The sequence below is a fragment of the Sylvia atricapilla genome, chromosome 4 (assembly GCF_009819655.1).
Source record: "Sylvia atricapilla isolate bSylAtr1 chromosome 4, bSylAtr1.pri, whole genome shotgun sequence".
Taxonomy (NCBI): domain Eukaryota; kingdom Metazoa; phylum Chordata; class Aves; order Passeriformes; family Sylviidae; genus Sylvia; species Sylvia atricapilla.
The window spans coordinates 40,999,607-41,015,086 of NC_089143.1; the positions used below are offsets into that span (position 1 = coordinate 40,999,607).

At 34.8% G+C, this 15,480-nt stretch overlaps 1 protein-coding gene across 2 annotated transcripts in view; it reads left to right on the plus strand.

The window, feature by feature from the left end:
* FSTL5 (follistatin like 5) overlaps nt 1–15,480 on the plus strand; it is a 305,571-nt gene that overhangs the window by 240,322 nt on the left and 49,769 nt on the right. For both annotated transcript variants that reach the window (XM_066317637.1, XM_066317638.1), the window contains exons 9-10: nt 3,296–3,457; nt 5,333–5,467. In XM_066317637.1, coding sequence (XP_066173734.1) covers nt 3,296–3,457; nt 5,333–5,467 — 297 coding nt within the window. The remainder of the gene's footprint in view (nt 1–3,295; nt 3,458–5,332; nt 5,468–15,480) is intronic.

Here is a 15,480-nt window from a genome sequence, read left to right on the forward strand (position 1 = left end):
AAAACCCGTAAGATGTTAGATGCAATGAGAATATTTTATTGACACAAGAAGAAATATCCTGGCATATGTAATTAAAACACAACTAGTTGCAAGGCCTTGCCATTGGTACTAAAAGTTGTTTCTGTTGCTGAGATGCTTGAGAGTGTTCAGTGATGGCAGTCCTATCTTTAAGGAATTGTAGATCCTTGCTTTTCCAGAGACAAGGAGGGAGAATAAGCCATTTGGCTTTGCTGCAGTAGGAAGTCTACAATATGATATAGGCTTCCTAAAGAACCTCTTGTCAAGAAATGTTGAACAGGCAGATGTGAAAATAGGACTTCAGGAAGAGGCAGAGTGAGACTGGGAGCTGAGGCACCAAAAAATGTTCAGACCACTGAATGTGCAGTCAAGCAGGGCCTAGTCTGAAGAACACAGTGGGGAAGACAAGGTCTCAGTATGGAGTAAACAGATGCTATGCAAGAGGAGATAGAAGAGGGAAGAAATGGAGAGTAAATGGGAGTAGGAGTGTCAGCCTTGAGATGAAAAATAAAAAAAAAAAAGATCCACTTCCATGCAAGAAAAGTCCTTTCCAAAAAATCAGTAGAAACCTTAAATCTCTGATTGTTATGTACTCTTTGTCTCAGCTGGTAGTCTAAGAAGCTAAAAGCCATATTATCTAATTTTTAACTTTCTCCCATGTTATTATATTACATTTTTGCAATTTGCATATTGGGATTATGTTGAAAAGACTGTACTCTCTAACTGGGTTTAAAATATCCCTGAAACCTACTGATTTTTGCATCCTAACCGAGAGAAAGTAGATTTGTGTATTTCTTGCAAGGTAGAAATGTAAGGTGTTTCTATGATCTAATGGGACACCATGCTGAGACATCTCTTGTAAATAGTTGAATAGGATTTGAAAATATTTAATCTCATTCCAAAAAAGACACAGTTAATTTTTGATCTTTTTATCTTCTTTCATTACCAACTGATACTTCATCCTCTACCCAGGTGTGTTTTGTGACACAACCTAAGTATTTCATTTTTTTAGAACTTCATTAAACAAAACTTTGATGAATAGGAAATACACTTCTTAATCTTATTACAGTTAATATTTTTTTATTGTTAGAAGCAATGTCAAGCAAGTTGTCTCTATAGAAAATTAAAGATAATATAATTAGTTATTCATTTAAAAAATCTACATAGCAGAATTTTCCAATATTGCTTAACCACCGATTACTAATAAGATGTCCACTGTGATGTCATATGTCATCTCTCTGGCATTACTGGTGTTTGTGGAAGATTTTTAATTGGTAAGCATATACTGCAGAAATTTTTCGAATCTTGGAAAACTGATGTCAACAATTCTTATATTTTGTTAATAAAGAAACTCATAAGACTAGTCTTATACATAGGATCGCAGAATCTGCTGAGTTGAAAGGAACCCATCAGGATCATTCAGTCCAACTCTGGGGCCTGCATAGGACAGCCCAAGCGCCACACCATTCGACCTGAGAGCATTTTCCAAACACTTAATGAACTCTGTCAGGCTGTTACTGTGGCCACTTCCCTGGGAGCCTGTTCCAGTGCCCAAATAACCTCTGGGTGAAGAATCTTTTCCTGATATCCATCTTAAACCTTCCCTGACACAGTTTCATGTCCTGTCACTGGCCGCCACAAAGAGATCAGCATCTGCCCCTCCTCTTCCCTTCACAAGGAAGCTGCAGGCTGCAATAAGGTCTGCCTTCAGTCTCCTCCAGGCTGAACAGGCCAAGTGTCCCCAGCCACTCCTCAAAACTCCTTCACCTCAAAACAGTTCATGATCCTTGTGGCCCTGCTTTGGTCATTCTCTGACAGCTCAATGTCATTTTTATGTTCTGTCACCCAAAACTGCTCCCAGAAGTAAGGTGAAGGCAGCCCCAGTGCAGAGCAGAGCAGGACAATCCCCTCCCTTGCCCAGCTGGCCGTGCTGTCCCTGATGCCCCCCAGGACAGGGTTGGCCTTCCTGGCTGCAAGGGCACAATGAATCATATTGAACTTGCCATCGACCAGGTCCTTTTCTGCAGCACTTTTCTCCAGCCTCTTATTCTCCAGTTTGTACATTCAACCAGGGTTGCCGTATCCCAGATGCACAATCTGGCATTTTCCCTTGTTAGACTTCATGCAATTGGTGATTGGCCATCTCTCTGATTTGTTGAGGTCTCTCTGCATGACCTCTCTGTCCTTGAGGGAGTCAATAGCTTCTCCCAGTCTGATGCTGTCAGCAAAGTTACTCAGTATTCCTTCAGGTCCTGTGTCCAAGTCTTTAATGAAGATGTTGCAGAGAACTGGGCTGAGGATTGCGCCCTGTAGAATCCCACTATTGGCTGGATCCCAGCCAGATGTTACCCCTGTTCACTGTAACTCTTTGTTCCTGGTCTGTGAGCCGGTTGTTCACCCACCGTGTGGCACGGTTATCCAGCTGTGTGGACATTTTATCCAGAAGGATACATGCCTTGTGTAACATCTTAATTAATGGTCTGAATAAAGGGGCAGAGTTATACCGACAACAGTTTTGTGGATGGCACCAAACTGGGAGGAGTGGCTGATAGACTTGAGAGTCATGCTGATATTTGTACGGAGTTTGACAGGATGGAGAAATGAACCAGCAGGAATTTAGGAAGTTCAGCAAGTGCAAGAGTCCAGGGAGGAACAACCCTGGTGCACCAGTATATCCTGAAGACCATCTAGTGCAAAGCATCTTGGCAGGAAAGGACTTCAGAGGGAAATCAGGTTGAACATAAGCTAGTGATGTGTCTGTATGGTAGAGAAAGTGGTATCATGGGTACAGAAGGTCCTGTCTGAAAAGGTATAAAGATGTATAAACCTGAACAGATTTTATGCAGGTAGAAGGGATTGTTACTAGGTGTTTTGGAAAGAGGGAAAAGATGGAGATGACATGTTAAGATTTGTGAAAAAGGACAATTAAAGTCTCTGTACAACATATCGTGACTTGCTAATTGAACATTAGTCATATTTTTTAAAGAAATCTAAGGAAAAAATAGAAATCTTATTATTCAACCACAAACTATTGAACTAGAATTGAGGCTTTCATTTTTGATACCACAATGAAAAGAGATTTTTCTCACAGAACATTTTTTCTGCTTCATAAATTTTCTGGGACAGAATTCTGCATTGAATGTCACTGAATATCTGACAAATACCACATCTGTGTGTTGTTATATATAGCTGCAGGGGTCTTCTAAATTGCTTATAATTATTTTCTTAAAATGAAGATAACGTTCTCCACTAAATTATAATTGTTTTCTTGATTCAGTTCCACCAGTTATCCGAGTCTATCCAGAGAGCCAGGCAAGGGAGCCAGGTGTGACGGCAAGCCTTCGGTGCCACGCTGAAGGTATTCCCAACCCACAACTTGCTTGGCTGAAGAATGGAATTGATATCACTCCAAAGTTGTCCAAACAGCTAACTCTTCAAGGTAAAGAGGTGTATTGATTGTTTTCTACAAGTTGCTAATGTTTTAGCTGTGCATCATTTCCATACTAGCTGCCCTTCTTCCATAGTTTTAAGAAAGACTTGAAGTCTAAGCTAACACATTTCAAAAGAAGTGATGTCTTCCAGTTACTTCCCAAGACTCATATCTTTCTGCTTTCTCTTTGTTGGAGTAATGATTGTACTTACTGGCAGGATTACCAGTAAATTCCAATATGCTTTTCTCTATTTGAAAATGTGCAGTATCTGAGTGGAGCAGGCAGTCCAAGACCTGCTCGCAATCAGAACTGATAAGAATCTTAATGAGATATGGGGACATTATATTAGAAAGGACTGGAAGAGAAAAACCTGAAATGGATGTGCTGTTTTCTGAAGGGTGTCAGCAGACCCCTGTTGGAGTGCAGACATTGCATACACAAACTCTACCTCTCCCCACAAAACAACCCCAAATCCCTCAGACCCCAAAAACCTGCAAAAAACCCCTAGCCAAAACTAAAAGGATGTCTTACCTTTAGGGCCAGTTAATTTCTATGAATCTTCAGGGCTCAGCAAAAACAGTGGACCTGTGCATCATAAAATCTCCATGCTTCTTCAGTCTTTCTGGTAATTTTTGGTCAGCCATGGGAAAAAAAGATCTCCTGCTGCTAGTGTTCCCTTCAAAACTTTCACTCATCAAAAAACCCAGGATGTATAGTTAGGATAGGACAGCCTGCTCATCTACTCAGCCTGCACTGTAAGAAGCAGTGGGACAGACATGGCAAGTGCTTCTCTGAAGCTTTACTTCCCCTGCAGGTGTCATAGACCCCTTTTCTTTCATGTACAACTCTCCTGGATAATTGTGAACAATTGCTTTGCAGAAATTCTTTCCACTATGAGTAAAAAGTGATGAACTTCTCTTCCATAGCAACATTCTCTTCATTTCTTCTCTAGTAATTTGAGGAATTTTTTTCACCTTCCTCTCTGTTCCATATATTTATGACAAATAAATTAAAAGGGTTCTTCTCTAAGCAAAATACATCTAATTCAATTTTCTATCATGGAATTATTTGAAATAAAATGTTGAAAATCTCATTACATTTTCCCAGAGATTTTTCTGAGTTAAACTATATGTGCACTTGCTTCAAGCTAGAAAGGTGCTATGCCATAAGACAATGCCTCTTTTAGTCCATACTTTAGAAACCTACAAAGCTGGTTTTTGTGTAGTTCCTACAGTTGAGCAAGTATACTATACTTAAAAGTCAATGAATTATTGTTCACACAGTTATTCACATCACATTATTTAAAAGACCTTTGCCCATAAAACCTTGACTTTTTGTTGACATTCCCACGCAATCTGACGTACAATTCTTGAGGTTTCCATAAGCTTGTACATTGATGTAGATGAAAAATTTCAATGCACCTGTTTTCTCTGTTGTTACACTGCAGTCACACAAAACCAAAACTAACTAGATGCCTCTCGTTAGGAGCAACAAATTAAAGTTTTTATTTATGTTGAAAGTTTGGCCTGTTGTATTCCATGGGTAATTTTCTGTAAGGGAAATTATGGTGTCCAGTGACCAAATGCAACATAATAAAAACCTGTTACTTACCTGATTTGAAAAAGAATAATAATTTAAATATATATAAAACCTCAGATTGATATTTGGCTCTGAAATGCAGAATCAACTGAGGCACTCTGAATATCTGTGAGATGAAATAGTGCATGTAATTCACTAACTACCTTTGGACTAATTTGGCATGCCTCCAAGTTATGAACTCAGGAATGAAAATGGTTTAATTAGTGTAAGCAGAGAAACCCTTCTGAATTTATAATCTGAAAGCACTAGCACGTCTGCATGTTGATTGTTTCCTCTCCTTTCAGCAAATGGTAGTGAGGTTCACATTAGCAATGTGCGCTATGAAGATACAGGAGCATACACTTGCATTGCAAAGAATGAAGCAGGGGTGGATGAAGATATTTCTTCTCTCTTTGTGGAAGATTCTGCTCGAAAGACTCGTGAGTATTGTGAGAAGTATAAAAATACATCGCCCACACTGAAACATTTAATCAGTATTAAAACTATGAAGTGTTAAATAAATTAAAATGAGTTTGTGTAGATAGCTGAGTTAAAAAAATAAAGTTCAATTAATGGTATGCAAGAGTCACTGAAGGCAGGGTGTGCATTCTGCAGTATATTTAGAAGTAAAATGAAATCTCTGATTCATTCTGTGAATCAGTGTATTTTTTACATTGCTGGTAAATTTTTGATGGTTTTCTCATCATAGATGTGTTGCATACAAAGGGAATGTCAAGGAAAAAAGGAACTGAATATGTGTATATAGCAAATATTAGCATATTTTCCAGTGGTTGATGGGGGTGTGGGAGGAAGACGTTTTTGTCCTGTCTGTTCTTGACATATGCCAAGAGTCAAAATCGGCCCTCATGATGTGACCGTAGTCATATGACTTGATCTCACCTACTGAAGTGCCCAGCGGGTCCAGATCAGTTCCAGCCTGCTCTCTTGTGCCTGGAATGCACAGGAACATTCACTTTTGTTTGGAGTTGAATGTTCCAAAGAAATCAATATCACTACTAATAAGCTGTATTCTTTATCCTCTGTTAAATGGTAGTGGGATTTATAAACCCTATTTCCTTATTATTTGTGTAACTTGGTATTTTTTCCTCTTACCTTACTTATAAAAATCCATTCCTGAGTTTATACTTCCCCCATTTTTCTGTTTGATTTGATTGGTTGATTTTTATCTGCTTGTTTGTTTTTTCTTTTGAATCTTTTTCTTCAATGAATACTACATATTTATTAGAAATACATCCAGTAAAATGATAGTTATCTTACTAGTGAGTGTGGTAGCATTAACTGAAGACATTCCTGTTTATTTAAAAGCTTATTTGGCAGTGCCAAGTACTCAGCAGGATACCAGAGGCAGAATTTGTAGCATTGCAAGTCTGCTGGGCACTTCCAAGCCACAGGACATTGAGTTCAGTTACATATAGGTTTACTATGCTTTAAATGTTTCAGAGTAAATCTTCCATGCAGGAAAATTTCATAATCTAAATGTTGATATCTTTACTTAGCTGCTTTAAGTAACACTAATTATAATTGTAATTTTTCAAAAGCTTTAACATTGGGTTTCTTAAGCGCTTAAGCGTCATGGAAATTACTGTTCAGACCTTTCTGGGAAGACACCTGAGGATAAATAATTTGTTTGATCATGCAGGGTTTCTGGTAATCTAAGGTGAAGTAGCTTGGCCATTTCCATTTGCTTTTTGCATTTTGTGATAAATGTTGTGAATGTTGCCAAATTTCAAGACCTTTAGTTTGTATATGTTTGGCCTTAACAACAAAATATTTGTAGCCAACCATCCAATTTCCAAGTGTTTTAGTTAAGTAATTTTATCTTCTGAAGACCTGATCTGCTGTAAATATGTATGGATATCCACAACAATGCAGATCACATTTTTCAGGACTTGTAATGTGATGTCGTAATTTTAGATCTGCTACCTTAGCAGGATTTTTAAAATCCCCTGCCATACAGTGAACACAGCTTGTAACAAATGCTGTAATATCTACTAGCAGTAAGTTGTTAGAATGACCATTGGTGTTATGAAAGATGTGAATGAAGAAAGACAAAATATAAACCAAATTATTTCTATGACAATTCATCCAAAAGATGTAGTCATCTTCCTTCCTATAAAAGGAACTTATCCTGTGAGTTCTGTGTTGTATGTTGAAGGGAAGCATTTTATCATTATGTTCCTTGGTATTTGAACATTATTTCCCAGGAATTGATCCATGTGTAAATGCTCATAAAACTCAAAGATGCATAATTATAACATTCAAATTTAGGTGTAGCAGATTTTTACATGTTAAACTCCAATTTGCTCACAATCTCATTTTGATACATGCAAGAAGACTAAGGTACAAAGTTATAAAAAAAAGCACTGACTCTCAATATCATTTTGACAAATATATAAACAGATTACCATAATAGGTACACATTTTTATAGATGCAGTTTAAAAAGCTGCTGTTGCTTTTTAAAAAATTCCTTTGCAGCAAGGAATTGCTAGCATAAAAGAACTCAGAAGTGGAAGGGCCTCATTATTAACTTTTTTTCTGCTTGTTTTAATATTTCCCCCAAAACTCTTGTTTATGTGTTAAATTAGGGATTATTAGGGAATAAAATTACCTAGGTAAACCCACTTGGGTAAGATTGTGGGCTTTTTCTTACCCCACCCATACATATTAAGCACAATACTATAGCTGCTTCCATTTCAAGCCTGTTGATTAGGTCACAAGTTAGATTCTAAAAATAATCTCTGGTGAACATAAATGTGATTCCTTATGATCTGACATAAACTATTTCTGTCATTGATGACATTTTTATGAATTATTTTGCTTTTATCCTCCTTTAGGAGAATAAAGTAGACATTCCATAATTTTTTTTTTTTTACTTACGAGAGGGTTTCCGTTTGGAAATCTTAGGGGTAGTGTTTTGAATGAAATACAATCAAATTCTCAATAGCTTGTCATTTAGTCTGAGCTTTTCTCCTTTGTGATGTCACAAAAGATAAAAATCAAAGCAAATTGAAAGCATTTCTGAACATTGAGTTCATTTTCTATTGAGAATTTGGTGAGAACTTTACAGTTGAGTTTTAAAATGTAAAATACAATTGCACTGCCTTGAGCATGACAGTAATTTCAAAAGCAACATTAGAAGTGCAGAACATTATTACATTACCTGTGCATGTATTTTATTTCCTAGAAAGTTTAAATAAAGTAAATATTTACTTTTGTAGTTATCTGACCCGTTGTTTGTGTGCATGGGAAGACTTTGGGGGTTTAATGTTACTTCACACAAAAAAATAAATTTTTATTATTTTTCTGTGGAATCTCGCTTTCTATACATCCCAAATTTATGGAAAACTCTGTTCAGTGCTTTGAGAAAAAAATATCTATGGCAGAAAGGGCATGGCTTGTTCGTTTCTCTGTAAAATGGTAATTTAAACAGCTCCTGAGAGAAAATACTGTATTTTCTGGTACTTCGGACTAAGATAAAAATCACTGTTGTTATGGATAAGTAGATTGTTAAATAAGAAGAAAACTTTTACCTTTCCTGTCTCTCTAAAAGTGCTATCATGTTGCTAGCTTTTTATAATTCATAGGTTTGTTACATGTAATGCATGTGTGTGTACACTATAAAGAGAAAAGAAATGAAGGCAAAGATATAATGAATTGTGGAAAATGGGATGCTAGTAGGAAAAAAAAAAATATATATAATTTGAAGTATGAATTAAGGGTGCTAGGGACTTGTTTATTTTAAAGTTTCCAGTTTCAGAAGTTTGAAGTCCAATGACTAAGAAAAGTCAATATTGTTTGATGATAATTGTTCATCATCAGGATGATAATCTGGATGGAAGTGATTGGAAAATACTGTGAAATTTCTTTGCCATCTGGATCTGTTCAGTAAAAGCCGGCAATGAACAGGGATGTGTTGTTCTGTCTCACGTAGGTGAAATTTTGAATATTGGATGATAGTCTCAAGGATAGTTTGACCTTCTGTTAGCACATCAGCCTTTTTCAATGTGCACTAAAAATAAGACTTCTGAAAACATGCTTTCATTTTAACATTGTCTTAGGTGGAAGAAATGAAATTATTTTTATTAAATACTTTCACTTTAGCTGCGCCTTTTGCCAATTAAGTAATTCTGTAGCTGAAATTTTATTTATTTAACAACTATGTCCCAGCACATGAATCCTTTTTGCTTGATTTGTGAAGTTATAATGGAACATTTTAGTTTATAATACCTATATAAATATCTCTTATACTCGTAATAACTGTCTACTGCTCTCTTTTAACAGATTGTGTTTAATTCCTCTGATGTTGATAATAGCAGTAGCATCTAAAGTACTCCTGAATGTGAGAACTGTGCTGTTCTGATTCTCTAGAGACTGCAAATTCTCTTTTTGCTGTGAATTCCATTTTCCCTCAAGCCTGCAGTTAAAGCCATTGAGAATGAGATAGCTGGTCTGGTTGATAGCTGAATAACCCCTGTGGTGACTGGTAAAAACATTCTGGGGATTAATGACCTGGTCTAAATCTCTTTGAAGACACAAGAGTCTCCCCTACTGTCATGATCCTCTAATAATACCTGAGACAGCTGAGCTGTGTTGGAAGGACTCTTTGGTGTAATCGCATTTGTAAATACAAATAGCAGTTTAAAATCTGATTTTATTTTCATTCCAATGTATTTCTGTTTTTCAGAACAGGTATTGCATAGATTCATAGATTTAAGCGTGATGGAACAATCTAACTGTTCTATCTTCTACATTTCACAAGACACTAAATTGCATTCTGTTCTGCCTGAATACAGATCTAATGCTTTGTTTGCCTGAAGTGTGTCCTTACAGAGAGGCATATACCTGAGTCAGACATGCAGAGAGTCAAAAAGTCCCTCATTTCTCTTGATATTTTCCTTTTTTAATCAACTTCACTGATACAGAATAATGTTTAGTTTCCATTTTAAGTCAGTTTTTCCTTCACTTGCCTCCTTTGAGCCTCTTTTTTTTCTCCTCCAATAAATTGACCTCTTAAGAATTCTTGTCCTATGAATATATGAATATTGATTGCAAGTTCTCACAGACACAATATATAAGTTTCTCATAATAAGACAGTTACCATAGTACTCAGTCTTTTTGTCTTGAGAATTCTAATTGTTTTGGTACAGTTTGTTTTTTTAAAAATGAGAACTGCTCTTTGCAGAAGAAAATGCATTATTTATTATTTATTATGCATTATTATTATTTATTTCTTTAATGTTCTGGAAAGAGAAATATATATTTGGGTTTTTTTTTTCTTCCCCATCCACCAATCATTTGTTGCTATTTTCTACTAATACCAGCAGTGGAAGTTTGTTAATATGATTATCTCCTATATGCTATCAGACCTCACTTTCCAAATCCTGTTCCTTGTCACCTGTCTCAGTCAGGCATAGTATGTTCTTTGTTTTCCAAGACATCTATATTTCCGTTTGAATAAAAAAAATAATTTATTGTAGAGATGATCTTGAGAAAGTCATTCAAGCAATATATTAAATTTGTTGTTTATCATTACAGGTAATTCACAGGCTTAGGAAACTATTTTGTATTTGTGTACAGATCACTGATAAAAGTGGTTAAGACACAACTCACTGCCTGTCACCCTGGACATGCTCCAGAACTTTCTTATTCACCTTTTACTAATGATTTAGATACGTTTTCAGATTCATTATTTTGGTAGTTTTAAATTCAATTAACATATATTTTTCCATTATTAAATAACTCATATTTAGTCAGAATACTCTGTGTTAACAAATCAGATGTTAAGCAAAATTATGGGTTGCAAATACATGAGTTTTTACATTACCAATCTCCTATTAACATTAAAAAAAATTAATCAGGTTTGTCTGTGAAGACCTGGTCTCTGCTGGAACATATTAGCTGGCTTATAATTGTATTCTTCTTTTTTGATTTCTTACTGAATTTAGTTCTATGCAGGTGTTTTCTGTTCTTTTCACTGGATCATATACCCCAGTCTAACTATCCTACAGCTACTTGAGTTACTAAGTTTTAGGAAGTAAGGCAGCTACTAAGAGCAGATATAGCAGTACTTTATGGCACTCTTAAAATTTATGACATATTCCGAAGTGTATTCAAAACTAATAGTACCCAGCTAAACATCTGAAACAACTTTGAGCAAGTATTCTATGCACTGCATTTGGACCTGGATATTTTACATGTTTGTCTTGGCTACACATCATTTACCTGCCTTTTTAGTTCTTTGTAAGGTAGAAGGTATTCAGTCAGGCTCTGGTTTCAGCTATTACCTTGCTCCTGTACAAATGCAGGACAAAAATATTTGTAGAAGAATATTGTCAACAGAACATTAAAAAAACCCAAACTGGTTCATAGCAGCACAATTTAAACCTTGAATAGCTCTGATGTGACAGTGCTTTTCTTCTACCTTTAGCAGCAGTCTGTGATGATTTCCCGGGGTATGGCAGCTGCAAGGGTATAAAGGAACGTCAGACTGCTGGAACTTCTTCTGCTAGCAGAAAAATGAGATTTCATCATAACTAAAACTCTTTTTCTTAAGGACTCCAATTTCTCTCTTTTTGTAAACAGGTTCTATAATCTAGTGCCCAACATCCCTGCAGCAACTGATAAAAGATGGCTTTTCCTTTTCTAGCTTGTAGTATGTGTAAGTACATTTTAAGGGACTATCAAATCTTTTATTAATGGATAGCTTTCTCCTCCTTACCACTGGATTTACCATCATTTAAAGGTTGAACACACAAATGGACAACTCCACTGTAGATTTCTGTTGATGACTGCATTTGATAATCACAAGCATATTGGATTATCCCAACCTAATCACAAAAATATTGGATCATCTTCCATCCTAGAAGCCATAGGGCAAACCAAAGTCATCATCTTGCTGTTGTTGAAGCACTGTTTGGAAGCTGAAGAATTTATATATAGGACAAGAGAATTTGGCAGTGTATCTTGACAATATATTTATGAGAAATGTGGAGCAGGCAAAATGATACTACCTTTTTGTTGATACACAGTAGAATAATAATTTCAAAGAGAGAAGGGAAAAATTACAACTTCCATCTGTGAAATATATTTATTTAGTTAAATTCCATTGAAATAGTAGTAGGACCGATGGAATTGGTCTAAATTTCAATTTTTAATTGAAGTAATATTAACTGAATATAGAATATTATACATGGCTAAATATACCAAATAAAAAAGTTTGTTAACTTTGAAAAAAGATAACAAGGAAGACTTAAAATTATAGTGAAATGTTTAATATAAATAATAGAGGAGAATATATCACTGTAATTTGATACACATATGGAATATCAGATTACACTAAATATAGAATTTTTTTTCTAAAGAAGAAAATCTGGCAATGTAGAAAGCAGGAAAATAAAAAGTCGTCATCACAAAAGACAAGTGAATGTTTTCAGGGGTAATTTTCAAGTACTTGATTTTTTTATTAGCTACTAGTAAAATATTTTGAATTAAAGTAACTTTAAAATCCATTTTTTAAAAAATTTTGTTTCTTGATAACTTTGACAGGTACTTTGGTTATGCTTTAGTTTCCTTTCTGTTTCAATTCAGAATAATTCTACTATACTAGAGCCTTAGATCATAAAATCTCATGCTGTTCCATTTGAAGTGAAATAGTTCTGTGGGTTTGTTATTTAAAAAAATATTGATTTCTCCAAACTATTTCCAATAAATTGAGTTACAAAGTGCAGTTCAGTTTATGATTGATTAATATGAGTTCTTAAGGTGTTTCTCTAAATTTTTTGAGACATGTGTATGCACCTTGAGGAGACAAGTGTCATGATAGAGAGTTATCAAGTAAAGCTATTAAGGCATTTCCAAGACCAATTTAAAAGTACTTGATTAAATTTTAATATTCAGTAGCTTTTATTCTGCTTATTAACCATAGGCTCCTGTGTTACTGAATTCATCCACTATGACACCATCATATACTGCAAAGTAATTTATCCTACAGTTTTTTTCAGTTAGTCACAAAAAGCAGGAAAGTTCTCTACCTTGTATACTGTATCTTAGGACTAAATTTAAAAAAAATAATATATAACTGTTCCATGCCATTAAGTAGCACTATTTCCAACTGTGCATTTTTTTAAGTAATGTCATAGTCTTATCACCTAACAACATTATGTGATCTGAATGCTACTGACTTGGCAGGTTTATGGCCATCATAAGCAACAAGGCATCTCCACTGTCTAGAGCTGGGAATAAGACTAAAAGCCTTTTGACTGTGATTTATGGCCTAAATTCTCCCTGAAAGGCTTTATGCAATTTTAATCGAATCTTCCTGTCACATCTGATACTGAATGGTACCTATTTACCTAATTTCCTCAGAGATAATTTATGCTGGCATTTTATTTTATGGCAGAGCTAAACAAGTTTATACTTGTTGACAACATTGTAGGCTTTATTTCAAACTTCCAAGTAATTCAGCTCATGAACCTTTTTTTTATTTCTGCTAGTGTATGCTGGATTGAGTTAATGTGCTATGGGAAAGGACTTATGCATGATTCATTATAAAGAGTTATACAAAACTCAGAAAATAAGGTAACATTCATATTTGAACAAAATTAAAGTGTCAGCTGTTGACTTTTAACTGATAAATAATAGTCTAATATACATAAAGTAGATCTTCAGTTATTGTATTAACCTAAAATGAAATTGAAGTGCATGTCACATAAGAACAGACTGAAATGTGGATAGAGTTTTTAAGGACAATTATTTTAAAAATACTTGCAGCAAGCAATAGATAACTTGAAAAAAAGTGTTGACTTCACAAATTAATTAGGTTTTATAAATCTGCATTTGTATATAAACAAACCAAATCTGAATTACTTATAGAAAAAGAATGAAATTAGAAGCAGGTATGTGCATAACATTTTTCATTCTGTTTGATTGTGGAATCGACACAAAAAGTAATTCATGTCAACCTTATCTTCACTTTTAACACAATTATTTTTAATATATAATTCAAATAATAAATAAAAACTTATGTGGTTCAGCAAACACGTAGCACTGATGTTATAGATTTACCCTATAACATAAGGGCAGATGTTTATACATTAGGGTTGTGAGAAAAGAGGGCAACATATAGAGTGTCTTTATCCTGTGTTTAGGATGAATAAAAACATTTGACAGTGGTGTTGGCTATGAGTGAAGTAAGGAGACAACTTAAAATCTTGAAATTACTTTTTTAATGCAATTGAAAGTACAGCAGATTATGATAGGACAGTTCTGAAAAATAATGTTGAACTACACATTTTTTCATATGACTTTATTGTATTTTCTTCATTGTCCTATTTTCTATTACATCTACTTGTGACCTCTTGCCATCATGGAACTCAAGGCATTGAAAGGGACAGTGGATTCCTATCCGATGGTGCAAAGCTTAGAACAATCAGCTGATATGAAACTATTGATCTTTTTAATCAGCTGTTAATTTCTGATAGAAATTTGGATAAAATAATTACAAAATATTTAATATAAAGCTTCTGTTGTGATGACATGAAACTTGGAATTAACAACAGTGGTTCTATATTCGTGAAAAAACATTATTTGTGTTTTTCCCCCACATATTTTATTTTGCATGTTATATAATGCAGAAAAGTGTCTTTTTGCTGGTTTCTCCTGTTTTTAAAGCCATCTGTAACTGCATTTTTCTCTACATGCAGAAAGTCATGAAATTTTTCAGGTATTAAGGTTTTAATTGATATCCATTTTATTTGAGTATGTCTGGATATATAGTATTACATGCTGATTACTGAAAATTTGAACAGCTAATTATAATGCCAAAAGGAAGTGGAAGAGCTACATTTAGTCTTCAAACTCACTCAATGTCAATTTTACATACATACTCACACACGCACACTTTTATTTCCAAAATGCGTTGAATGTTTCAAGAAAAGAAAAGTAGGGAGGAGGAACACTAGTTGACGTAGCTGAAATCTTTGAAATTGTCTATTGAGACAGAAAAGTGAATGTAATGGCATTTATTACCAGTGCAATAAGAAAGAGAAGAATACAGAATTTATTTGGTAAGTGATATTGCAGTACCCTCATTTATTTAGTACTCGAAATACCATGGATTTTTGCAGTTGTTTCCATCCAAAGCGGACAAGAATTTACACTGCTATTAGTCTGCTGCAGAATTTCATGAATTACTAGAGACAGAGTTTAGTGAAATATGTGCAACCTATTACCATTCTAAAAACACAATGTATAACAAAGATGAAGAGCAGGCATTCAGATTTTATGTTAGCTGCTCCTAATCAAAGGCTGGGTCTGTACAAAAAAAACCATAGAATAGCTGTGTTAGGACCATGAAGAGTGATTTTTATGAAGCTGTAAGTATGCTTAAAAAATAGAAAAGAAAAAGAAAGAAAATCTCTTTCAAGAAAAGAT